We start from the raw sequence: 25,647 nt of genomic DNA on the forward strand, positions 1-25,647 counted from the left end.
GTTCAATTAAGGGAATTAAATATTGCTTGTTTTGTTCTAGTAATAGATATTGGCTAGTTTTGTTTGATTAAAATACATAAATATCGTCTGGTTTTGTATGATTAGAAAATTTAAATATTGGTTGTTTTGTTCTAGTAATAGATTTAAATATTGGCAAGCTTTGTCTGAATAAAAGACCAAAATATCGGTTGGTATTGTTCAATTAAGAGATGTAAATATTGGTTGTTTTGTTCTAGTAATAGATTTGAATATCGACCAGTTTTGTTTGATTAAAATACATAAATATCGGCTGGTTTTGTTCAATTAAGGGAATTAAATATTGCTTGTTTTTTTCTAGTAATAGATATTGGCTAGTTTTGTTTGATTAAAATACATAAATATCGGCTGGTTTTGTATGATTAGAAAATTTAAATATAGGTTGTTTTGTTCTAGTAATAGATTTGAATATCGACCAGTTTTGTTTGATTAAAATACATAAATATCGGCTGGTTTTGTTTAGGAGATTTAAATATAGGTTGTTTAGTTCTAGTAATAGATTTAAATATTAGCCAGTTTTGTTCGATTAACATACATAAAGATCATCTGGTTTTGTTCAATTAAGGGAATTAAATATTGCTTGTTTTGTTCTAGTAATAGATATTGCCTAGTTTTGTTTGATTGAAATACATAAATATCATCTGGTTTTGTATGATTAGAAAATTTAAATATAGGTTGTTTTGTTCTAGTAATAGATTTAAGTCAGTTTTAGGTCAGTTTTGTTTCATTAAGAGATTAAAATCTTGGTTGTTTTGTTCTAGAAATAGATTTAAATATGGGTTGGTTTTGTTCAATTAAGGGACTTAAATATTGGTTGTTTTGTTCTAGAAATAGATTTAACTATCAGATGGTTTTGTTTGATTAAAAGACATAAATATCGGTGTATTTTATTTGATTAAGAGCTTTAAATATTGGTTGGTTTTGTTCATTTAAGAGACCTAAATATTGATCTATTTTGTTTGATTAGGAGATTTAAATATCGTACAGTTTGGTTCAATTAAGAGACATAAATATCTGTCTATTTTGTTTGTTTAAGAAATTCTAATATTGGCTGGTTTTGTTCAATTAAGAGATTTAAATCTTGGTTGTTTTGTTCTAGAAATAGATTTAAATATCGGACAATTTTGTTTGATTAAAAGACATAAATATTGGTGTATTTTATTTGATTAAGAGCTTTAAATATTGGTCGGTTTTGTTCAATTAAGGGACTTAAATATTGGTTGTTTTGTTCTAGTAATAGCTGTATATCAGCCAGTTTTGTTCGAATAAAAGACAAATATCGGTCAGTTTTGTTCGATTGAGAGATTTAAATCTTGGTTGTTTTGTTCTTGAAATAGATTTAAATATCTGAATTTTGTTTGATTAAAAGACAAATATCGGTCGTTTTTTTCAATTAAGGGACTTATATATTGGTTGTTTTGTTCTAGTAATAGATTTAAATATCGGCCTGTTTTGTTTGAATAAAAGACATAAATATCGGTCAGTTTTGTTCGATTAAGAGGTTTAAATTTTGGTTGTTTTGTTCTAATAATAGATTTAAATATCAGAACTGTTTAGTTTGATTAAAATTAGTGGTGGGCCGTTATCGGCGTTAACGTGCTGCGTTAACGTGAAACTCTTATCGCGCGATAAAAAAAATATCGCCGTTAATCTATTCTCAAAATTGGGTTGGGAGCTGGCTCTAAACTACGCAAGCTATGATGACTTTCACCTTGATAGTTTAACGCGGATGTATACCGAAGACTATAGAATATGTTCGCGCGTTTACGTCTCCTCCGCCAAAACACAGACGGGATCACGTAGTCCTCCATTCATAAAAACCGAATCTACTATAGCGAAATGCCACGTAAATTCGTCGTTTTTTGGATTCATAAATCAAATGTTGGTCAGTCACTTAATTCAAATCGCGATATGGACTAGTGTATGTGAAAACTGAAATGCAAAAAGACCGTTTTAATATGAATCCGATATGTTCCGTTTGCCTAGCTGTATGTATGCATTGCGGAGACGAGCTTTTACTACACGCATACTGAAACACACGTGACGCTCCCGGTCATTTTTGGCATTTTCATCTCACATGAACAGATAAACTCAATCTCCCAAACTGCTGTGAGTGTCACTTTTACCGTTTCATTTGAGAAACCTAGCATCATATCATACTGTATGATACAGAAACTTCAAGGCAACCTGTCAAAATAAAAGTACGGTGTAACATGTAATGGGCTGGGTAGGTGTTGACGTTAAAAAAACACAATCTAATAGGTAGAAAAAATAATTTCATTGTTAGTTAGTTAGTAAACACAAGTACATCTAATTGAACATAATTTATTTTCATCAACAAATGATCATAGAACAGCTTTATGAGCTTTATGATCCATTCTCAAAGACTTTAAGTCATTATTTGGGTAGCACACATATTCTGAATGCCTTCAGCAGAATTCAAATCAGCCATTTTAATCTAGATTAATCTAGATTAATTCCAAGATTTAATCTAGATTAATCTAGATTAAAAAAATTAATCTATGCCCACCCCTAATTAAAATACATAAATATCGGTCAGTTTTGTTCAATTAAGGGAATTAAATTTTGGTGGTTTTGTTCTAGTCATAGATTAAAATATCATCCGGTTTTGTTAGAATAAAAGACATAAATATCGGTCAGTTTTTGATTAAGAGATTTAAATATTGGTTGTTTGTTCTAGAAATATTTAAATATCGGCCGGTTTTGTTCGAATAAAAGACATAAGTATCGGTCAGTTTTGTTTCATTAAGAGATTCTGGTTCTGGCTTATTTGAAGGACATCGCCGGACCCTTACTGGACCCCCTGCAGTTTGCTTATCGAGCAAACAGGTCCGTAGATGATGCAGTGAACATGAGTCTACATTTCATACTGCAGCATCTGGACAAATCAGGGACTTACGTGAGGATCCTGTTTGTGGACTTCAGTTCAGCCTTCAACACTATCATCCCAAACCTCCTCCTGCCCAAACTAACTCAGCTCTCTGTGCCCACGTCAGTCTGTCAGTGGATCAACAGCTTCCTGACAGACAGGCAGCAGCTAGTGAGGCTGGGAAAATTCTCATCCAGCACCCGGACTATCAGCACTGGCGCCCCTCAGGGTTGTGTCCTCTCCCCACTGCTCTTCTCCCTGTATACTAATGACTGTACCTCCAAAGACCCCTCTGTCAAGCTCCTGAAGTTTGCAGACGACACCACACTTATCGGCCTCATTCAGGACGGTGACGAGTCTGCTTACAGACAGGAGGTAAAAGAGCTGGCTGTCTGGTGCAGTCATAACAACCTGGAGCTCAACACGCTCAAAACTGTGGAGATGATCATAGACTTCAGGAAAAAAAACCCTGCTCTCCCCCCACTCACCATCATGAACAGCACCGTAAACACAGTGGAGTCATTCAGGTTCCTTGGAAATACCATCTCTCAGGACCTGAAGTGGGACATTCACATAGACTCCATTGTGAAAAAGGCCCAGCAGAGGCTGTACTTCCTCCGCCAGCTGAGGAAGCTCAACCTGCCACAGGAACTGCTGAAACAGTTTTACTCTGCCATTATTGAATCCGTCCTCTGCACTTCAATTACCATCTGGTTCAGCTCAGCTACCAATTCTGATCTCAGAAGACTATGTCGGATAGTCCGGACTGCTGAACGAATCATTGGTACAACCCTCCCTACCCTTCAAGATCTCTACTTATCCAGAGTACGAAAAAGGGCTGCCAAAATTACTCTGGACCCCTCACATCCAGCACACTCGCTCTTTGAACTGTTACCATCCGGTCGGCGCTACAGAGCACTGAGCACAAGAACGACCAGACACCGAAACAGTTTCTTTCCTCAGGCAATCCATCTCATGAACACTTGATCGTGGAACATACAACACTATACACTCTTTATTCATTTTTCCGTTATTTATTTAAAGCACATACTTACTTCCATTCAAATGTCTTTGCTATTTTTGCACATTGTCTGTCTTGTATACTTCTATATTGTTCTTTTTTATAATATGTATCGTCTTGTCACTGTCATTCTGTAGCACTGTGGAGCTTCTGTCACAAAAACAAATTCCTAGTATGTGCAAACATACCTGGCAATAAAGCTCATTCTGATTCTGATTCTGATTTGCATATTGGCTGGTTTTGTTCAATTAAGAGACCTAAATATTGGTCTATTTTGTTTGATTAGGAGATTTAAATATCATTCAGTTTTGTTCAATTAAGAGACCTAAATATCGGTCTATTTTATTTGATTAAGAATTTCAAATATTGGCTGGTTTTGTTTAATTATGAGATTAAAATATTGGTTGTTTTGTTCTAGAAATAGATTTAAATATGGGTTGGTTTTGTTCAATTAAGGGACTTAAATATTGGTTGTTTTGTTCTAGAAATAGATTTAATTATCAGATGGTTTTGTTTGATTAAAAGACATAAATATCTGTGTATTTTATTTGATTAAGAGCTTTAAATATTGGTTGGTTTTGTTCAATTAAGAGATTTAAATCTTGGTTGTTTTGTTCTAGAAATAGATTTAAATATTGGACTGTTTCCTTTGATTAAAATACATAAATATCGGTCAGTTTTGTTCAATTAAGAGAATTAAATATTGGCCGGTTTTGTTTAATTAAGAGACCTATATATCAGTCTATTTTGTTGGATTAAGAGATTTAAATATTGGTTGGTTTTGTTGATTAAAAGATTCAAATGTCAGTCAGTTTTTTTCGAGTAAGTGATTTGAATCTTAGAAGATTTTTGTGAAACAAAATTATGAAACAAACTTTATTTCTGCAGTAAATCAGCTCTACACAACTAGTGAACTTCAGCTCAAACACTCACTATAAGTTCATATTTCATCATTGTCTTAGAACAAGATCTGTTCCTCATGACTTCACATTGTGTTGGTTGTATTTGTGCAGATGATTGTTGATCTGCTGGTGGAAGATCATCTGTCCCAGCTGACTGTGAGACGCCTCGTTCAGCGCTTTGGTCTGCAAACACAGTGTAAACGCCTCGCTGGATAAATGTGCGTGACAGACAGTCGGATGCCACACGTGAAACAGGCCGCGTGACGGAGCGCGAACCACCATCAGATTGCTGTGCAGGAACTTCCTGTAGAGATGAACATCTTCTGAAGCTCCGCCTTTCACAAACACATCAAACCCACCTTTAGAGGAAACACAGAAGATCAAACACAAACTCAACCACACGCCAGAATCTCATTCTATTACCTGTGTTCATGAAGTCTGATCTGTACTGACACGTCGTCCCAAAATCAACATCCTTCCAGAAGCCAAAATCTTTCCTGATCACCTGCCAATGAAAAGCACATTTTTCCAAGACTTATGACGTAGTTTTCAGAATGATGTCTTTGTGAAGTTATATAAGAACTTAGACTTAATAAAGAAGATCTTACCAGCTGATCTTCAGCAGAAGGGATGTGTTGACCATAGATGATCTCTGGATTATACAGGCTAAACATTATTGGATAAAACACCTTTTTACCTGTGAGAGCACAAGCAAACGTCAAAATAACACACACACAAAGTTCAGTGGCGCCCTCTTAAGGCTGCTAATCACATTTTTGCCATCTAATCTATGAAACAAGGTTTTTTGGAGTGAGACTAAAAACTAATTTGTAGCCAAAAATACATTGCATGGGTCAAAATGATCTATTTTTCTTTTATGCTAAAAATCATTAGGATATTAAGCTAAAATAATGTTCCATGAAGATACTTTGTAAACTTCCTACTGCAAAATGCATTTCTAAGAACTTCATTTGAACAACTTTAATGGTGATTTTCTCAATATTTCTTTTTTTTTTTGCACTTTATCACTTTACTTTACTTGAGTTTTTATTTTTCAGCCTACTTTTACTTTTACTCCACTTCATTTCCTAATTAAAATGTATACTTTTACTCCGATACATTTCCCCGAAGCTTATTCGTTACTTACTACAAAATAGTCAGAAGTCAGGATCTTAATTGCGAGATGTAAATTCACAACTATCTAGAAAGTGTTTGCTCACAAAAATATTGCCTTTCCCTCAAAAAATGTTTTTCTTTCACCTCTTTATTTCCATCACAAAAGTTTTTGTGAGCAAACTCAAAGTTTATCAACTCATCATTCTGACTTTTTATATCAGAAAAAAGTCAGAATTGCAAGATAAAACACACAATTCTGACTTTTTTTTTCTCGCAAATGTGAGTTTGAAGAACTTCTTTTCAGGAAATTATGGCTTTTTTCCCCCAGAATTGCGTGATACAAACTAAATTCTGTCTTTTTTCGCAGAATTGGGTGATATAAACTTGCAATTGCGAGAGATAATATCAGAATTGCGAGATATTAACTTAGAATTCTGATTTTTTTTTTTTTTTTTTTTAGAAATTGATAATATAAACTCGAAATTATGAGAAATAATTCTGACTTTTTTCCTCACAAGTGCAATTTGTATCTGGCATTTCTGACTTTTTCTCTCAAAATTGGTAATATAAATTCACAATTGTGAGAAATAAAGTCAGAATTGCAATATAAACTCATAATTCGTACTTTTTTTCTAAGAAATGGATGATATAAACTCGAAATTATGAGAGATAATTTTCTTCATAAATGCAAATTTTGACTTTTTTCTCTCCAAATTGGGTCATATAAATTCACAATTGTGAGAAATAAAGTCAGAATTGCAATATAAACTCATTATCGGACTTTTTTTCTCAGAAATGGATGATATAAACTCATAATTGTGGAAAAAAATTGCATTTACTTGTACTTTTACTTTCAATTCTTAAGTACATTTAAGATTAAAAAAATACTTTTTGTACTTAAGTACAATAAATATCACATACTTTAAGACTTTTACTCAAGTAATATTCTAAACGGTGACTTTAACTTCTACCAAAGTTATTTTCTGGTAAGATATCTGTACTTTTACTTAAGTATGGCTTTCAGGTACTTTATACACCACTGCTAATAGCACACTTGAATAAACGTCTTTTTCGTAAGGGCTGCTCTATGGTAAAGTCATTGGAGACATAAGAGTATGCCTTTAAATATGATTTGACATTTTTCTTTATGAAAGAGTTGTTGACAGTTGTTTCTCAGTTTTGTACCTGGTTCTGCATTCATACGGCAGGAGTTTAGAAACTCTGCTGTAAACCGAACGTTCACATCACAGAAAAACAGAAGGACGTTGCTTCGCTTCCAGGCTCGAGCGCCGACATCCAGGCCTCGTCTTCTGGAGAACGCTTCGTTCAGATGGATCAGAGTCAGGTTCCTGTATTTCATTCTCCTGCAGGACAGAGACTCATCTAGAGTTTTATCATCGTGACTCACTTTGTTGTGATGCAGCCTCAGAAACTCAACAAAAAGTATTTTTGAAATTTGTTTCAACTTCAGTTTCATATACTAAAATATATTTCAAAATACAAGTCAGGGTGAAAAAAATGCATCATCCAATCTTACTTTTATTTTTTTATTTTTTTTATTCAAATATGTTATACACTGTGTTCCAAATTATCATGTATATAGTGACATATCAGTAGGAATTCATTTCTTTTTTTTTTTTTTCAAAGAAAGTGTTTGTTTTATTTCTCATGTTTTAAGGTAATTGCTATCAATCTTAGACAGGTTAGTTAATTAGTTTGCCAGGTGATCTTAGTTAAATGCAAACCTACTTAAAAAGGTTGTTCCACATTATTAAGCAAGTCACAATTCTCATGCAATATGGGGAGGAAGAAATGTCTTGAAAACAATAGATATTTTGCAAAAACTGAAAAGAGATCATTGAACTGTCACAAGATTTGCGAGTGATTCACAGCACAGAAGAATCAATCAGATCAGTTCCTTTCAGACAAATTAATGCTATTAAAAAGGGCAGCTATAAAAAAGCCACTGTTGAGCAACAAACACATATTCGAAAACTCACAAAGAGAAACGTTTGCAATGGGCTCAGAATTACAAAAAGACTCATTTCCAAAACATTTGTTTTTACGACCTATGCTCTTGATGTCAATTGCTGAAACGTTGATTCATGCATTCATGACCAGTGTTGGGGAAAGTAACTTTTAAAAGTAATGCATTACAATGTTGAGTTACTCCCTAAAAAATAACTAATTACGTTACTTAGTTACTTTTTATGGAAAGTTATGCTTTACAAAATTGAGTTACTCCCTAAAAGTAACTAATTACGTTGCTTAGATACTTTTTATGGAAAGTAATGCGTTACAATGTTCAGTTACTCCCTAAAAAAGTAACTAATTACGTTGCTTAGATACTTTTTATGGAAAGTTATGCGTTACAATGTTCAGTTACTCCCTAAAAAAGTAACTAATTAGTTACTTAGTTACTTTTTATGGAAAGTAATGCGTTACAATGTTCAGTTACTCCCTAAAAAAGTAACTAATTACGTTACTTAGTTACTTTTTATGGAAAGTTATGCGTTACAAAATTGAGTTACTCCCTAAAAGTAACTAATTACGTTGCTTAGATACTTTTTATGGAAAGTAATGCGTTACAATGTTGAGTTACTCCCTAAAAAAGTAACTAATTAGTTACTTAGTTACTTTTTATGGAAAGTTATGCTTTACAAAATTGAGTTACTCCCTAAAAGTAACTAATTACGTTGCTTAGATACTTTTTATGGAAAGTTATGCGTTACAATGTTCAGTTACTCCCTAAAAAAGTAACTAATTACGTTGCTTAGATACTTTTCATGGAAAGTAATGCGTTACAATGTTCAGTTACTCCCTAAAAAAGTAACTAATTACGTTGCTTAGATACTTTTTATTGAAAGTAATGCGTTACAATGTTGAGTTACTCCCTAAAAAAGTAACTAATTACGTTGCTTAGATACTTTTTATGAAAAGTAATGCGTTACAATGTTGAGTTACTCCCTAAAAAAGTAACTAATTACGTTGCTTAGATACTTTTTATTGAAAGTAATGCGTTACAATGTTGAGTTACTCCCTAAAAAAGTAACTAATTACGTTGCTTAGATACTTTTTATGGAAAGTTATGCGTTACAATGTTGAGTTACTCCCTAAAAAAGTAACTAATTACGTTGCTTAGATACTTTTTATGGAAAGTTATGCGTTACAATGTTCAGTTACTCCCTAAAAAAGTAACTAATTAGTTACTTAGTTACTTTTTATTGAAAGTAATGCGTTACAATGTTGAGTTACTCCCTAAAAAAGTAACTAATTACGTTGCTTAGATACTTTTTATGGAAAGTTATGCGTTACAATGTTGAGTTACTCCCTAAAAAAGTAACTAATTACGTTGCTTAGATACTTTTTATGGAAAGTTATGCGTTACAATGTTGAGTTACTCCCTAAAAAAGTAACTAATTACGTTGCTTAGATACTTTTTATGGAAAGTTATGCGTTACAATGTTCAGTTACTCCCTAAAAAAGTAACTAATTACGTTGCTTAGATACTTTTTATGGAAAGTTATGCTTTACAAAATTGAGTTACTCCCTAAAAGTAACTAATTACGTTGCTTAGATACTTTTCATGGAAAGTAATGCGTTACAATGTTCAGTTACTCCCTAAAAAAAGTAACTAATTAGTTACTTAGTTACTTTTTATTGAAAGTAATGCGTTACAATGTTGAGTTACTCCCCAAAAAAGTAACTAATTACGTTACTTAGATACTTTTTATGGAAAGTAATGCGTTACAATGTTGAGTTACTCCCCAAAAAAGTAACTAATTACGTTACTTAGATACTTTTCATGGAAAGTAATGCGTTACAATGTTGAGTTACTCCCCAAAAAAGTAACTAATTACGTTACTTAGATACTTTTCATGGAAAGTAATGCGTTACAATGTTGAGTTACTCCCCAAAAAAGTAACTAATTACGTTACTTAGATACTTTTTATGGAAAGTAATGCGTTACAATGTTGAGTTACTCCCTAAAAAAGTAACTAATTGCGCTACTTAGTTACTTTTTATGGAAAGTTATGCTTTACAAAATTGAGTTACTCCCTAAAAGTAACTAATTACGTTGCTTAGATACTTTTTATGGAAAGTAATACGTTACAATGTTCAGTTACTCCCTAAAAAAGTAACTAATTAGTTACTTAGTTACTTTTTATTGAAAGTAATGCGTTACAATGTTGAGTTACTCCCTAAAAAAATAACTAATTAGTTACTTAGTTACTTTTTATTGAAAGTAATGCGTTACAATGTTGTGCATGTATTTCCTTTGGTTGAAATATATGGGTATTCTTATTTTTAAAATATATTTTCAATGACCAAAAAACATATTGGTAGAAAATATAATTACATAAATATTTAGCAAATAAAAAATGTTGTCCTTTTTTGTCAATTTTGACACTTTTTTTACTGTGTTTATTGCATATGTTTTATTTTCTCTATACCTTGACATTGCATCCAGAATTCCTTTGACTTCATCCATCTTTTCAGACCCAAAAAACACCACGGTGAGATGCGTCCGTCCATCCTGACGAATGCAAACCTCACTGAGACACAAAGAGAAGAAATGAATGTCACATGATGTGCAAACTCACTGACGACTCAAAATAGATTGGGTTGTACCTGAAATGTTGCATGAATTGTCTGAATGAGTCCACAGTGTCAGCCAGAGGTACGATTATATTGATGAGGATCTGAGACGCGTCCATCAGTTCCTCCTTCAGCTTCATCAGCGGTGCGAACGGACGGAAGAACACCAGCCTCCTGAAATCTGGAACGCCGCTTTCTCTGAACGTCAGATCGTATAACGTTCCTTTGTCCATCTCCGTGCGAAAGATTCCTGCCATTAAAGAGAAATTACATTTTCAAGCAGCAACTACTGTAAAAAATGACCATAAATGCTGCAACCTGTTTAGTGGTGAAGGGTAAGTTTTAAATAATAAATCTAATGTAATTTTACAGTAATATACTCTTAAATGTGCACTTTATGGAAGTGAAAAAACATTCACATTTGTCACTCACATTTGATGTTCTTTTTTTACTGAATGAACTATTTCTTTAAAATTTTTGCCATTAGTTATGCTTTTGTGTGTTGTTAAATAGATGTGTATTGCATTATTTTAGTATAATGTGTGTTACTGGCGTTTTGTGTTTATGAAAATGCATACATCTATATTTTATTATTTATCTCAGCTTGTGAAAAAACTACTTGTGTTAAACTGATTTATGATTTTGTAGTTTTGAAGTATTTTTGTCATTTTCATGAAGGAAAAAACTGATTTGCATAATCTGGTGTAAGATATACACTCGCAATTGTGAGTTTTAAAGACAGAATCGCGGGATTTTTATGTACAATTCTGACTTTTTTCTCTGAATTTTGACATATAAACTTACAATTCTGACTTTTTTGCCTTAATTTCAAGTGTATATCACACAATTCTGACTTTAAAACTCGCAATTTTGAATTTATATCTCACAATCCTGACTTTTTTTTTCGCAATTACGATATTTTATCTCACAATTCTGACTGTAAAACTCACAATTTTGAGTTTATATCATGCAATTCTGACTTAACTTGCAATAGCGACTTTTTATCTTAAAATTCTGACTGTAAAACTTGCAATTTCCAGTTTATATCACACAATTATGACTTTATAACTCGCAATTTCCAGTTTATATCACACAATTATGACTTTATAACTCGCAATTTCCAGTTTATATCATGCAATTGTGACCTTATAACTTGCAATTGTGACTTTTTATCATGCAATCCTGACTTTATTTATCAGAAATGCAAGTTCTGACTATATAACTCGCAATTGTGGGTTTATAACTCATAATTCTGAAAGAAAAAAAAGTCAGAATTGTTAGATAAGTCGCAATAACCTTTTTTTATTATTCAGTGGCAGAAATGGGTTCCATAAATATCTGTCAGTCCTATTTAGCAGAAAGTATATATTTTCAAATATATTTTGAAATACATTTTAGATTATTTAAAAAATGGCAAAAAAAAAACTAAAATATATTTTGAAACACAAATAAAATCTGTTTCAGAACATATTTACACAAATATATATTTTACCAATATATTTTTTGTCTTCCCTTTAAATTAAGTTTTTGATCTTATTTTTTTAATTTTTCTTGTTTTGAGCATAAACTCACTTCATTTTGATGCATTTTTCAGAAAACAAGACTTAAATCAAACGTAATTTGAGAAGCAAATTGACTTAAGATTTTAAGAATGTTAGACCAAATATTGAAGATAAAAATCAATTTTTGCATCAAGTTGTGGCAACAAGATTTCTCAGATTTTTTAGGCTACTGAATTTATAAAAGAAGGGTATAGAAACAATTTTGAGTAAATTTTGCAATTAATTACAAAGAAACAGGAATTAAAACACTGAATTAAAAACTAATTTTGAAGTAGAAAGACTAAAATAGTATTTTCTTGTAAAACATACTTTTTTTGTACTTTCAGGGAAAGAACAAAGATGTAGTTTTAAATACTGAAAAAAGAAAATCAAGTTTTGAGTCAAGTTGTGGCAACAAAATATCTCTGAGTTTTCACTTAAAAAATGCAAGTAAATTTTACTGTTAATTACAAAAAACAGCAATTAAATACTTTTAAAGTCTGAGGAAGAAAATCTATTTTTTGATTCAAGTTGTGGCAACAAGATTTCTCAGATTTGTTTATCAGGCTGCTGAATTTCTAAATTGCATTTGACAAACTCATAAGAGAAAAGTATAGAATCAATTTTCACTTAGAAATTGCAAGTAAATTTCACTATTAATTACAAAAAAACAGCAATTAATTAGTTTTACATTCTGAGGAAGAAAATCTTTTTTTTGCTTCAAGTTGTGGCAAAAAAGATTTCTCAGATTTGTTTTTCATTTTTTTCTCAGATTTGTTTTTCGGGCTGCTGAATTTCTAAACCGCATTTGACGAAGCCATAAGAGAAAAGTATAGGATCAATTTTCACTTAAAAATTGCAAGTAGATTTCACTATTAATTACAAAAAAAAAAACAGCAATTAAATAGTTTTAAATTCTAAGAAAGAAAATCTATTTTTGCTTCAAGTTGTGGCAACAAGATTTCTCAGATTTTTTCATTTTTTTTTCTCAGATTTGTTTTTCAGGCTGCTGAATTTCTAAACCGCATTTGACGAAGCCATAAGAGAAAAGTAAAGAATCAATTTTCAGTATTAATTACAAAAAAAACAGCAATTAAATAGTTTTAAATTCTAAGAAAGAAAATCTATTTTTTCCTTCAAGTTGTTGCAACAAGATTTCTCAGATTTGTTTATCAGGCTGCTGAATTTCAAAATTGCATTTGACAAACTCATAAAAGAAAAGTATAGAATCAATTTTCACTTATAAATTGCAAGTAAATTTCACTATTAATTACAAAAAAAAAAAAACAGCAATTAATTAGTTTTACATTCTGAGGAAGAAAATCTATTTTTGCTTCAAGTTGTGGCAACAAGATTTCTCAGATTTTTTCATTTTTTTTTCTCAGATTTGTTTTTCAGGCTGCTGAATTTCTAAACCGCATTTGACGAAGCCATAAGAGCAAAGTATAGGATCAATTTTCACTTAGAAATTGCAAGTAGATTTCACTATTAATTACACACAAAAAAAAAAAAATGCAATTAAATAGTTTTAAAGTCTGAGGAAGAAAATCTTTTTTTTTGCTTAAAGTTGTGGCAACAAGATTTCTCAGATTTGTTTTTCAGGCTGCTGAATTTCTAAACCGCATTTGATGAACTCATAAGAGAAAAGTAAAGAATCAATTTTCACTTAGAAATTGCAAGTAAATTTCACTATTAATTACAAAAAAAAAAACAGCAATTAATTAGTTTTACATTCTAAGAAAGAAAATCTATTTTTGATTCAAGTTGTGGCAACAAGATTTCTCAGATTTGTTTTTCATTTTTTTCTCAGATTTGTTTTTCAGACTGCTGAATTTATAAAAGAAGGGTATAGAAACAATTTTGAGTAAATTTAGCAATTAATTACAAAAAAACAGCAATTAAATAGTTTTAAATTCTAAGAAAGAAAATCTATTTTTTCCTTCAAGTTGTGGCAACAAGATTTCTCAGATTTTTTTTAGGCTACTGAATTTATAAAAGAAGGGTATAAAAACAATTTTGAGTAAATTTTGCAATTAATTACAAAGAAACAAGAATTAAAACACTGAATTAAAAACTAATTTTGAAGTAGAAAGACTAAAATAGTATTTTTTTGTAAAACATACTCCTTTCTTTTTTGGTACTTTCAGGGAAAAAACAAAGATGTCGTTTTAAATACTGAAAAAAGAAAATCAAGTTTTGTATCAAGTTGTGGCAACAAAATATCTCTGAGTTTTCACTTAAAAAATGCAAGTAAATTTTACTGTTAATTACAAAAAACAGCAATTAAATACTTTTAAAGTCTGAGGAAGAAAATCTATTTTTTGATTCAAGTTGTGGCAACAAGATTTCTCAGATTTGTTTTTCAGGCTGCTGAATTTCTAAACCGCATTTGACGAAGCCATAAGAGAAAAGTATAGGATCAATTTTCACTTAAAAATTGCAAGTAGATTTCACTATTAATTACAAAAAAAAAACAGCAATTAAATAGTTTTAAATTCTAAGAAAGAAAATCTATTTTTGCTTCAAGTTGTGGCAACAAGATTTCTCAGATTTTTTCATTTTTTTTTCTCAGATTTGTTTTTCAGGCTGCTGAATTTCTAAACCGCATTTGACGAAGCCATAAAAGAAAGGTGTATATAAACAATTTTTTACTTAAAAATTGCAAGTAGATTTCACTATTAAGTACAAAAAAACAGCAATTAAATAGTTTTAAATTATAAGGAAGAAAATTTATTTTTGATTCAAGTTGTGGCAACAAGATTTCTCAGATTTGTTTTTCAGGCTGCTGAATTTCTAAACCGCATTTGACGAAGCCATAAGAGAAAAGTAAAGAATCAATTTTCAGTATTAATTACAAAAAAAACAGCAATTAAATAGTTTTAAATTCTAAGAAAGAAAATCTATTTTTTCCTTCAAGTTGTGGCAACAAGATTTCTCAGATTTGTTTATCAGGCTGCTGAATTTCTAAATTGCATTTGACAAACTCATAAGAGAAAAGTATAGAATCAATTTTCACTTAGAAATTGCAAGTAAATTTCACTATTAATTACAAAAAACAGCAATTAATTAGTTTTAAATTCTAAGAAAGAAAATCTATTTTTTCCTTCAAGTTGTCGCAACAAGATTTCTCAGATTTGTTTATCAGGCTGCTGAATTTCTAAACCGCATTTGACGAAGCCATAAGAGAAAAGTATAGGATCAATTTTCACTTAGAAATTGCAAGTAAATTTCACTATTAATTACAAAAAAAAAACAGCAATTAAATAGTTTTAAATTCTAAGAAAGAAAATCTATTTTTTGCTTAAAGTTGTGGCAACAAGATTTCTCAGATTTGTTTTTCGGGCTGCTGAATTTCTAAACCGCATTTGACGAAGCCATAAGAGAAAAGTATAGGATCAATTTTCACTTAAAAATTGCAAGTAGATTTCACTATTAATTACAAAAAAAAAACAGCAATTAAATAGTTTTAAATTCTAAGAAAGAAAATCTATTTTTGCTTCAAGTTGTGGCAACAAGATTTCTCAGATTTTTTCATTTTTTTTTCTCAGATTTGTTTTTCAGGCTGCTGAATTTCTAAACCGCATTTGACGAAGCCATAAAAGAAAGGTGTATATAAACAATTTTTTACTTAAAAATTGCAAGTAGATTTCACTATTAAGTACAAAAAAACAGCAATTAAATAGTTTTAAATTATAAGGAAGAAAATTTATTTTTGATTCAAGTTGTGGCAACAAGATTTCTCAGATTTGTTTTTCAGGCTGCTGAATTTCTAAACCGCATTTGACGAAGCCATAAGAGAAAAGTAAAGAATCAATTTTCAGTATTAATTACAAAAAAACAGCAATTAAATAGTTTTAAATTCTAAGAAAGAAAATCTATTTTTTCCTTCAAGTTGTTGCAACAAGATTTCTCAGATTTGTTTATCAGGCTGCTGAATTTCTAAATTGCATTTGACAAACTCATAAAAGAAAAGTATAGAATCAATTTTCACTTATAAATTGCAAGTAAATTTCACTATTAATTACAAAAAAAAAAACCAGCAATTAATTAGTTTTACATTCTGAGGAAGAAAATCTATTTTTGCTTCAAGTTGTGGCAACAAGATTTCTCAGATTTGTTTTTCATTTTTTTTCTCAGATTTGTTTTTCAGGCTGCTGAATTTCTAAAAAGCATTTGACGAAGCCATAAGAGCAAAGTATAGGCTCAATTTTCACTTAGAAATTGCAAGTAGATTTCACTATTAATTACACAAAAAAAAAAATGCAATTAAATAGTTTTAAAGTCTGAGGAAGAAAATCTTTTTTTTTGCTTAAAGTTGTGGCAACAAGATTTCTCAGATTTGTTTTTCAGGCTGCTGAATTTCTAAACCGCATTTGATGAACTCATAAGAGAAAAGTAAAGAATCAATTTTCACTTAGAAATTGCAAGTAAATTTCACTATTAATTACAAAAAAAAAAAACAGCAATTAATTAGTTTTACATTCTGAGGAAGAAAATCTATTTTTGATTCAAGTTGTGGCAACAAGATTTCTCAGATTTGTTTTTCATTTTTTTCTCAGATTTGTTTTTCAGACTGCTGAATTTATAAAAGAAGGGTATAGAAACAATTTTGAGTAAATTTAGCAATTAATTACAAAAAAACAGCAATTAAATAGTTTTAAATTCTAAGAAAGAAAATCTATTTTTTCCTTCAAGTTGTGGCAACAAGATTTCTCAGATTTTTTTTAGGCTACTGAATTTATAAAAGAAGGGTATAAAAACAATTTTGAGTAAATTTTGCAATTAATTACAAAGAAACAAGAATTAAAACACTGAATTAAAAACTAATTTTGAAGTAGAAAGACTAAAATAGTATTTTTTTGTAAAACATACTCCTTTCTTTTTTGGTACTTTCAGGGAAAAAACAAAGATGTAGTTTTAAATACTGAAAAAAGAAAATCAAGTTTTGTATCAAGTTGTGGCAACAAAATATCTCTGAGTTTTCACTTAAAAAATGCAAGTAAATTTTACTGTTAATTACAAAAAACAGCAATTAAATACTTTTAAAGTCTGAGGAAGAAAATCTATTTTTTGATTCAAGTTGTGGCAACAAGATTTCTCAGATTTGTTTATCAGGCTGCTGAATTTCTAAACCGCATTTGACGAAGCCATAAGAGAAAAGTATAGGATCAATTTTCACTTAAAAATTGCAAGTAGATTTCACTATTAATTACAAAAAAAAAACAGCAATTAAATAGTTTTAAATTCTAAGAAAGAAAATCTATTTTTGCTTCAAGTTGTGGCAACAAGATTTCTCAGATTTTTTCATTTTTTTTTCTCAGATTTGTTTTTCAGGCTGCTGAATTTCTAAACCGCATTTGACGAAGCCATAAAAGAAAGGTGTATATAAACAATTTTTTACTTAAAAATTGCAAGTAGATTTCACTATTAAGTACAAAAAAACAGCAATTAAATAGTTTTAAATTCTAAGGAAGAAAATTTATTTTTGATTCAAGTTGTGGCAACAAGATTTCTCAGATTTGTTTTTCAGGCTGCTGAATTTCTAAACCGCATTTGACGAAGCCATAAGAGAAAAGTAAAGAATCAATTTTCAGTATTAATTACAAAAAAAACAGCAATTAAATAGTTTTAAATTCTAAGAAAGAAAATCTATTTTTTCCTTCAAGTTGTGGCAACAAGATTTCTCAGATTTGTTTATCAGGCTGCTGAATTTCTAAATTGCATTTGACAAACTCATAAGAGAAAAGTATAGAATCAATTTTCACTTAGAAATTGCAAGTAAATTTCACTATTAATTACAAAAAACAGCAATTAATTAGTTTTAAATTCTAAGAAAGAAAATCTATTTTTTCCTTCAAGTTGTCGCAACAAGATTTCTCAGATTTGTTTATCAGGCTGCTGAATTTCTAAACCGCATTTGACGAAGCCATAAGAGAAAAGTATAGGATCAATTTTCACTTAGAAATTGCAAGTAAATTTCACTATTAATTACAAAAAAAAAAACAGCAATTAAATAGTTTTAAATTCTAAGAAAGAAAATCTATTTTTTCCTTCAAGTTGTCGCAACAAGATTTCTCAGATTTGTTTTTCGGGCTGCTGAATTTCTAAACCGCATTTGACGAAGCCATAAGAGAAAAGTATAGGATCAATTTTCACTTAAAAATTGCAAGTAGATTTCACTATTAATTACAAAAAAAAAACAGCAATTAAATAGTTTTAAATTCTAAGAAAGAAAATCTATTTTTGCTTCAAGTTGTGGCAACAAGATTTCTCAGATTTTTTCATTTTTTTTTCTCAGATTTGTTTTTCAGGCTGCTGAATTTCTAAACCGCATTTGACGAAGCCATAAGAGAAAGGTGTATATAAACAATTTTTTACTTAAAAATTGCAAGTAGATTTCACTATTAAGTACAAAAAAACAGCAATTAAATAGTTTTAAATTATAAGGAAGAAAATTTATTTTTGATTCAAGTTGTGGCAACAAGATTTCTCAGATTTGTTTTTCAGGCTGCTGAATTTCTAAACCGCATTTGACGAAGCCATAAGAGAAAAGTAAAGAATCAATTTTCAGTATTAATTACAAAAAAACAGCAATTAAATAGTTTTAAATTCTAAGAAAGAAAATCTATTTTTTCCTTCAAGTTGTTGCAACAAGATTTCTCAGATTTGTTTATCAGGCTGCTGAATTTCTAAATTGCATTTGACAAACTCATAAAAGAAAAGTATAGAATCAATTTTCACTTATAAATTGCAAGTAAATTTCACTATTAATTACAAAAAAAAAAAACAGCAATTAATTAGTTTTACATTCTGAGGAAGAAAATCTATTTTTGCTTCAAGTTGTGGCAACAAGATTTCTCAGATTTGTTTTTCATTTTTTTTCTCAGATTTGTTTTTCAGGCTGCTGAATTTCTAAAAAGCATTTGACGAAGCCATAAGAGCAAAGTATAGGCTCAATTTTCACTTAGAAATTGCAAGTAGATTTCACTATTAATTACACAAAAAAAAAAAATGCAATTAAATAGTTTTAAAGTCTGAGGAAGAAAATCTTTTTTTTTGCTTAAAGTTGTGGCAACAAGATTTCTCAGATTTGTTTTTCAGGCTGCTGAATTTCTAAACCGCATTTGATGAACTCATAAGAGAAAAGTAAAGAATCAATTTTCACTTAGAAATTGCAAGTAAATTTCACTATTAATTACAAAAAAAAAAACAGCAATTAATTAGTTTTACATTCTGAGGAAGAAAATCTATTTTTGATTCAAGTTGTGGCAACAAGATTTCTCAGATTTGTTTTTCATTTTTTTCTCAGATTTGTTTTTCAGGCTGCTGAATTTATAAAAGAAGGGTATAGAAACAATTTTGAGTAAATTTAGCAATTAATTACAAAAAAACAGCAATTAAATAGTTTTAAATTCTAAGAAAGAAAATCTATTTTTTCCTTCAAGTTGTGGCAACAAGATTTCTCAGATTTTTTTTAGGCTACTGAATTTATAAAAGAAGGGTATAAAAACAATTTTGAGTAAATTTTGCAATTAATTACAAAGAAACAAGAATTAAAACACTGAATTAAAAACTAATTTTGAAGTAGAAAGACTAAAATAGTATTTTTTTGTAAAACATACTCCTTTCTGTTTTTTTTGTACTTTCAGGGAAAGAACAAAGATGTAGTTTTAAATACTGAAAAAAGAAAATCAAGTTTTGTATCAAGTTGTGGCAACAAAATATCTCTGAGTTTTCACTTAAAAAATGCAAGTAAATTTTACAGTTAATTACAAAAAACAGCAATTAAATACTTTTAAATTCTGAGTAAGAAAATCTATTTTTTGATTCAAGTTGTGGCAACAAGATTTTTCAGATTTGTTTTTCAGACTGCTGAATTTATAAAAGAAGGGTATAGAAACAATTTTGAGTAAATTTTGCAATTAATTACAAAAAACAGCAATTAAATAGTTTTACATTCTGAGGAAGAAAATCTATTTTTGATTCAAGTTGTGGCAACAAGATTTCTCAGATTTTTTCATTTTTTTTTCCTCAGATTTGTTTTTCAGGCTGCTGAATTTCTAAACCGCATTTGACGAAGCCATAAGAGCAAAGTATAGGATCAATTTTCACTTAGAAATTGCAAGTAGATTTCACTATTAATTACACAAAAAAAAAAAATGCAATTAAATAGTTTTAAAGTCTGAGGAAGAAAATCTTTTTTTTTGCTTAAAGTTGTGGCAACAAGATTTCTCAGATTTGTTTTTCAGGCTGCTGAATTTCTAAACCGCATTTGACGAAGCCATAAGAGAAAAGTATAGGATCAATTTTCACTTAAAAATTGCAAGTAGATTTCAGTATTAATTACAAAAAAACAGCAATTAAATAGTTTTAAATTCTAAGAAAGAAAATCTATTTTTGCTTCAAGTTGTGGCAACAAGATTTCTCAGATTTGTTTTTCATTTTTTTTCTCAGATTTGTTTTTCAGGCTGCTGAATTTCTAAAAAGCATTTGACGAAGCCATAAGAGCAAAGTATAGGCTCAATTTTCACTTAGAAATTGCAAGTAGATTTCACTATTAATTACACAAAAAAAAAAAATGCAATTAAATAGTTTTAAAGTCTGAGGAAGAAAATCTTTTTTTTTGCTTAAAGTTGTGGCAACAAGATTTCTCAGATTTGTTTTTCAGGCTGCTGAATTTCTAAACCGCATTTGACGAAGCCATAAGAGAAAAGTATAGGATCAATTTTCACTTAAAAATTGCAAGTAGATTTCAGTATTAATTACAAAAAAACAGCAATTAAATAGTTTTAAATTCTAAGAAAGAAAATCTATTTTTGATTCAAGTTGTGGCAACAAGATTTCTCAGATTTGTTTTTCATTTTTTTTCTCAGATTTGTTTTTCAGGCTGCTGAATTTCTAAAAAGCATTTGACGAAGCCATAAGAGAAAAGTATAGGATCAATTTTGACTTAAAAATTGCAAGTAGATTTCACTATTAATTACACAAAAAAAAAAAATGCAATTAAATAGTTTTAAAGTCTGAGGAAGAAAATCTTTTTTTTTGCTTAAAGTTGTGGCAACAAGATTTCTCAGATTTGTTTTTCAGGCTGCTGAATTTCTAAACCGCATTTGATGAACTCATAAGAGAAAAGTAAAGAATCAATTTTCACTTAGAAATTGCAAGTAAATTTCACTATTAATTACAAAAAAAAAACAGCAATTAATTAGTTTTACATTCTGAGGAAGAAAATCTATTTTTGATTCAAGTTGTGGCAACAAGATTTCTCAGATTTGTTTTTCATTTTTTTCTCAGATTTGTTTTTCAGACTGCTGAATTTATAAAAGAAGGGTATAGAAACAATTTTGAGTAAATTTAGCAATTAATTACAAAAAAACAGCAATTAAATAGTTTTAAATTCTAAGAAAGAAAATCTATTTTTTCCTTCAAGTTGTGGCAACAAGATTTCTCAGATTTTTTTTAGGCTACTGAATTTATAAAAGAAGGGTATAAAAACAATTTTGAGTAAATTTTGCAATTAATTACAAAGAAACAAGAATTAAAACACTGAATTAAAAACTAATTTTGAAGTAGAAAGACTAAAATAGTATTTTTTTGTAAAACATACTCCTTTCTGTTTTTTTTGTACTTTCAGGGAAAGAACAAAGATGTAGTTTTAAATACTGAAAAAAGAAAATCAAGTTTTGTATCAAGTTGTGGCAACAAAATATCTCTGAGTTTTCACTTAAAAAATGCAAGTAAATTTTACTGTTAATTACAAAAAACAGCAATTAAATACTTTTAAATTCTGAGTAAGAAAATCTATTTTTTGATTCAAGTTGTGGCAACAAGATTTTTCAGATTTGTTTTTCAGACTGCTGAATTTATAAAAGAAGGGTATAGAAACAATTTTGAGTAAATTTTGCAATTAATTACAAAAAACAGCAATTAAATAGTTTTACATTCTGAGGAAGAAAATCTATTTTTGATTCAAGTTGTGGCAACAAGATTTCTCAGATTTTTTCATTTTTTTTTCCTCAGATTTGTTTTTCAGGCTGCTGAATTTCTAAACCGCATTTGACGAAGCCATAAGAGCAAAGTATAGGATCAATTTTCACTTAGAAATTGCAAGTAGATTTCACTATTAATTACACAAAAAAAAAAAATGCAATTAAATAGTTTTAAAGTCTGAGGAAGAAAATCTTTTTTTTTGCTTAAAGTTGTGGCAACAAGATTTCTCAGATTTGTTTTTCAGGCTGCTGAATTTCTAAACCGCATTTGACGAAGCCATAAGAGAAAAGTATAGGATCAATTTTCACTTAAAAATTGCAAGTAGATTTCAGTATTAATTACAAAAAAACAGCAATTAAATAGTTTTAAATTCTAAGAAAGAAAATCTATTTTTGATTCAAGTTGTGGCAACAAGATTTCTCAGATTTGTTTTTCATTTTTTTTCTCAGATTTGTTTTTCAGGCTGCTGAATTTCTAAAAAGCATTTGACGAAGCCATAAGAGAAAAGTATAGGATCAATTTTGACTTAAAAATTGCAAGTAGATTTCACTATTAATTACACAAAAAAAAAAATGCAATTAAATAGTTTTAAAGTCTGAGGAAGAAAATCTTTTTTTTTGCTTAAAGTTGTGGCAACAAGATTTCTCAGATTTGTTTTTCAGGCTGCTGAATTTCTAAACCGCATTTGATGAACTCATAAGAGAAAAGTAAAGAATCAATTTTCACTTAGAAATTGCAAGTAAATTTCACTATTAATTACAAAAAAAAAACAGCAATTAATTAGTTTTACATTCTGAGGAAGAAAATCTATTTTTGATTCAAGTTGTGGCAACAAGATTTCTCAGATTTGTTTTTCATTTTTTTCTCAGATTTGTTTTTCAGACTGCTGAATTTATAAAAGAAGGGTATAGAAACAATTTTGAGTAAATTTAGCAATTAATTACAAAAAAACAGCAATTAAATAGTTTTAAATTCTAAGAAAGAAAATCTATTTTTTCCTTCAAGTTGTGGCAACAAGATTTCTCAGATTTTTTTTAGGCTACTGAATTTATAAAAGAAGGGTATAAAAACAATTTTGAGTAAATTTTGCAATTAATTACAAAGAAACAAGAATTAAAACACTGAATTAAAAACTAATTTTGAAGTAGAAAGACTAAAATAGTATTTTTTTGTAAAACATACTCCTTTCTGTTTTTTTTGTACTTTCAGGGAAAGAACAAAGATGTAGTTTTAAATACTGAAAAAAGAAAATCAAGTTTTGTATCAAGTTGTGGCAACAAAATATCTCTGAGTTTTCACTTAAAAAATGCAAGTAAATTTTACTGTTAATTACAAAAAACAGCAATTAAATACTTTTAAATTCTGAGTAAGAAAATCTATTTTTTGATTCAAGTTGTGGCAACAAGATTTTTCAGATTTGTTTTTCAGACTGCTGAATTTATAAAAGAAGGGTATAGAAACAATTTTGAGTAAATTTTGCAATTAATTACAAAAAACAGCAATTAAATAGTTTTACATTCTGAGGAAGAAAATCTATTTTTGATTCAAGTTGTGGCAACAAGATTTCTCAGATTTTTTCATTTTTTTTTCCTCAGATTTGTTTTTCAGGCTGCTGAATTTCTAAACCGCATTTGACGAAGCCATAAGAGCAAAGTATAGGATCAATTTTCACTTAGAAATTGCAAGTAGATTTCACTATTAATTACACAAAAAAAAAAAATGCAATTAAATAGTTTTAAAGTCTGAGGAAGAAAATCTTTTTTTTTGCTTAAAGTTGTGGCAACAAGATTTCTCAGATTTGTTTTTCAGGCTGCTGAATTTCTAAACCGCATTTGACGAAGCCATAAGAGAAAAGTATAGGATCAATTTTCACTTAAAAATTGCAAGTAGATTTCAGTATTAATTACAAAAAAACAGCAATTAAATAGTTTTAAATTCTAAGAAAGAAAATCTATTTTTGATTCAAGTTGTGGCAACAAGATTTCTCAGATTTGTTTTTCATTTTTTTTCTCAGATTTGTTTTTCAGGCTGCTGAATTTCTAAAAAGCATTTGACGAAGCCATAAGAGAAAAGTATAGGATCAATTTTGACTTAAAAATTGCAAGTAGATTTCACTATTAATTACACAAAAAAAAAAAATGCAATTAAATAGTTTTAAAGTCTGAGGAAGAAAATCTTTTTTTTTGCTTAAAGTTGTGGCAACAAGATTTCTCAGATTTGTTTTTCAGGCTGCTGAATTTCTAAACCGCATTTGACGAAGCCATAAGAGAAAAGTAAAGAATCAATTTTCACTTAGAAATTGCAAGTAAATTTCACTATTAATTACAAAAAAAAAAAAAACAGCAATTAATTAGTTTTACATTCTAAGAAAGAAAATCTATTTTTGATTCAAGTTGTGGCAACAAGATTTCTCAGATTTGTTTTTCAGGCTGCTGAATTTCTAAACCGCATTTGACAAAGCCCTAAAGTAATCGGCATAGCTTTCTGAGAAGACTGACCTTCATAGAAGTGTTGAGGAGAGTAAATCCTGCGCTGCTGGGAGTCTCTGAGCTGAGGTTCGTTCAGCAAATGTAGAGCCGCTTCTAAAGCTCCGTTCAGCTCGTTCCTGCGGTCCTGACGAACCGGACTTTCCACCGGGAGACGCGTCAGTCCGCTTTCCAGCTGATAGACCTGCCGGAGAGTGAAGGTCTGGAACGGCAACAGCTCAAACTCATTCTCCAGCGGTTCTCCTGTGAAGATCTCGGCCCGTCTGAGCCGTTTCCGCATGAAGTCCTCCAGCTCTGACTGGTTCTGCTGTTGGTGCTCCAGAGGAAAGATCACAGCAGATCTCTGCAGCTGTCTGCTCCTCTCCTGCAGCTCTGCTTTCAGCTGCGAGATCAGTCTGGTCAGGTTTCTGGTCTGATGAAGGTACTGACGCTCATGCTGGTGCAGTAAAGACTCGTATGTGTCTTCATCCGCTGGATATCTTGATGGAGGTTGGGTTTGAGATCTGCAGGCCTGACGATAGAGGAGCAGAACGAAGCTGAAGAGCAGAGCAGCGACGATACGCTTTCCTAGAAACCATCGCTTTAGCATGACTGACTGATGCAGGAACAATAACTAATACAAGTGCTTTTGATTTTGGTCGAATAATGCAGATTTGGTTAACTCAAAAGACTATTTTAGGAAATTCTGACTGTAAAACTTGCAGTTTCCAGTTTATATCACACAGTTATGTCTTTATAACTTTTTTTTTTATCATGCAATCCTGACTTTATTTATCAGAAATGCAAGTTCTGACTATATAACTCACAATTGTGGGTTTATAACTCATAATTCTGTGAGAAAAGTCAGAATTGTTAGATAAGTCGCAATAACCTTTTTTTATTATTCAGTGGCAGAAATGGGTTCCATAAATATCTGTCAGTCCTATTTAGCAGAAAGTATATATTTTCAAATATATTTTGAAATACATTTTAAATTATCTAAAAAATGGCAAAAAGGAAAACTAAAATATATTTTGAAACGCAAATAAAATCTATTTTAAAATATATATATATATAAAATATTTTT

General features: G+C 29.9%; 2 protein-coding genes across 2 annotated transcripts in view; both read right to left on the bottom strand.

Annotated features, from left to right (window-relative positions):
* The window catches only part of LOC141286736 (leucine-rich repeat-containing protein 2-like), a 371,513-nt gene that overhangs the window by 178,929 nt on the left and 166,937 nt on the right, over positions 1-25,647 (bottom strand). The gene's annotated exons all lie outside the window — the stretch shown is intronic.
* LOC141287781 (chondroitin sulfate N-acetylgalactosaminyltransferase 1-like) lies at positions 4,925-25,170 on the bottom strand. Its single transcript, XM_073819908.1, has 7 exons — positions 24,594-25,170; positions 10,598-10,814; positions 10,420-10,521; positions 7,151-7,329; positions 5,458-5,546; positions 5,273-5,354; positions 4,925-5,208 (listed from the first exon to the last, which is right to left on the bottom strand). Exons 1-7 carry the CDS (start codon positions 25,168-25,170, stop codon positions 4,925-4,927), a joined length of 1,530 nt encoding a protein of 509 aa, XP_073676009.1.

Source organism: Garra rufa, chromosome 15, assembly GCF_049309525.1.
Source record: "Garra rufa chromosome 15, GarRuf1.0, whole genome shotgun sequence".
Classification (NCBI taxonomy): domain Eukaryota; kingdom Metazoa; phylum Chordata; class Actinopteri; order Cypriniformes; family Cyprinidae; genus Garra; species Garra rufa.

Bases quoted from the DNA above. Each gene is read 5' to 3' on its own strand.
- LOC141287781 (XM_073819908.1), bottom strand. From the start codon at position 25,170: ATGCTAAAGCGATGGTTTCTAGGAAAGCGTATCGTCGCTGCTCTGCTC. The intron at 7,330-10,419 runs GTATAGAGAAAA...TCTGTCCTGCAG, and splicing joins ATTCTGGATGCAATGTCAAG to GAGAATGAAATACAGGAACC. The intron at 5,209-5,272 runs GTAATAGAATGA...TTTCCTCTAAAG, and splicing joins ATCAGACTTCATGAACACAG to GTGGGTTTGATGTGTTTGTG.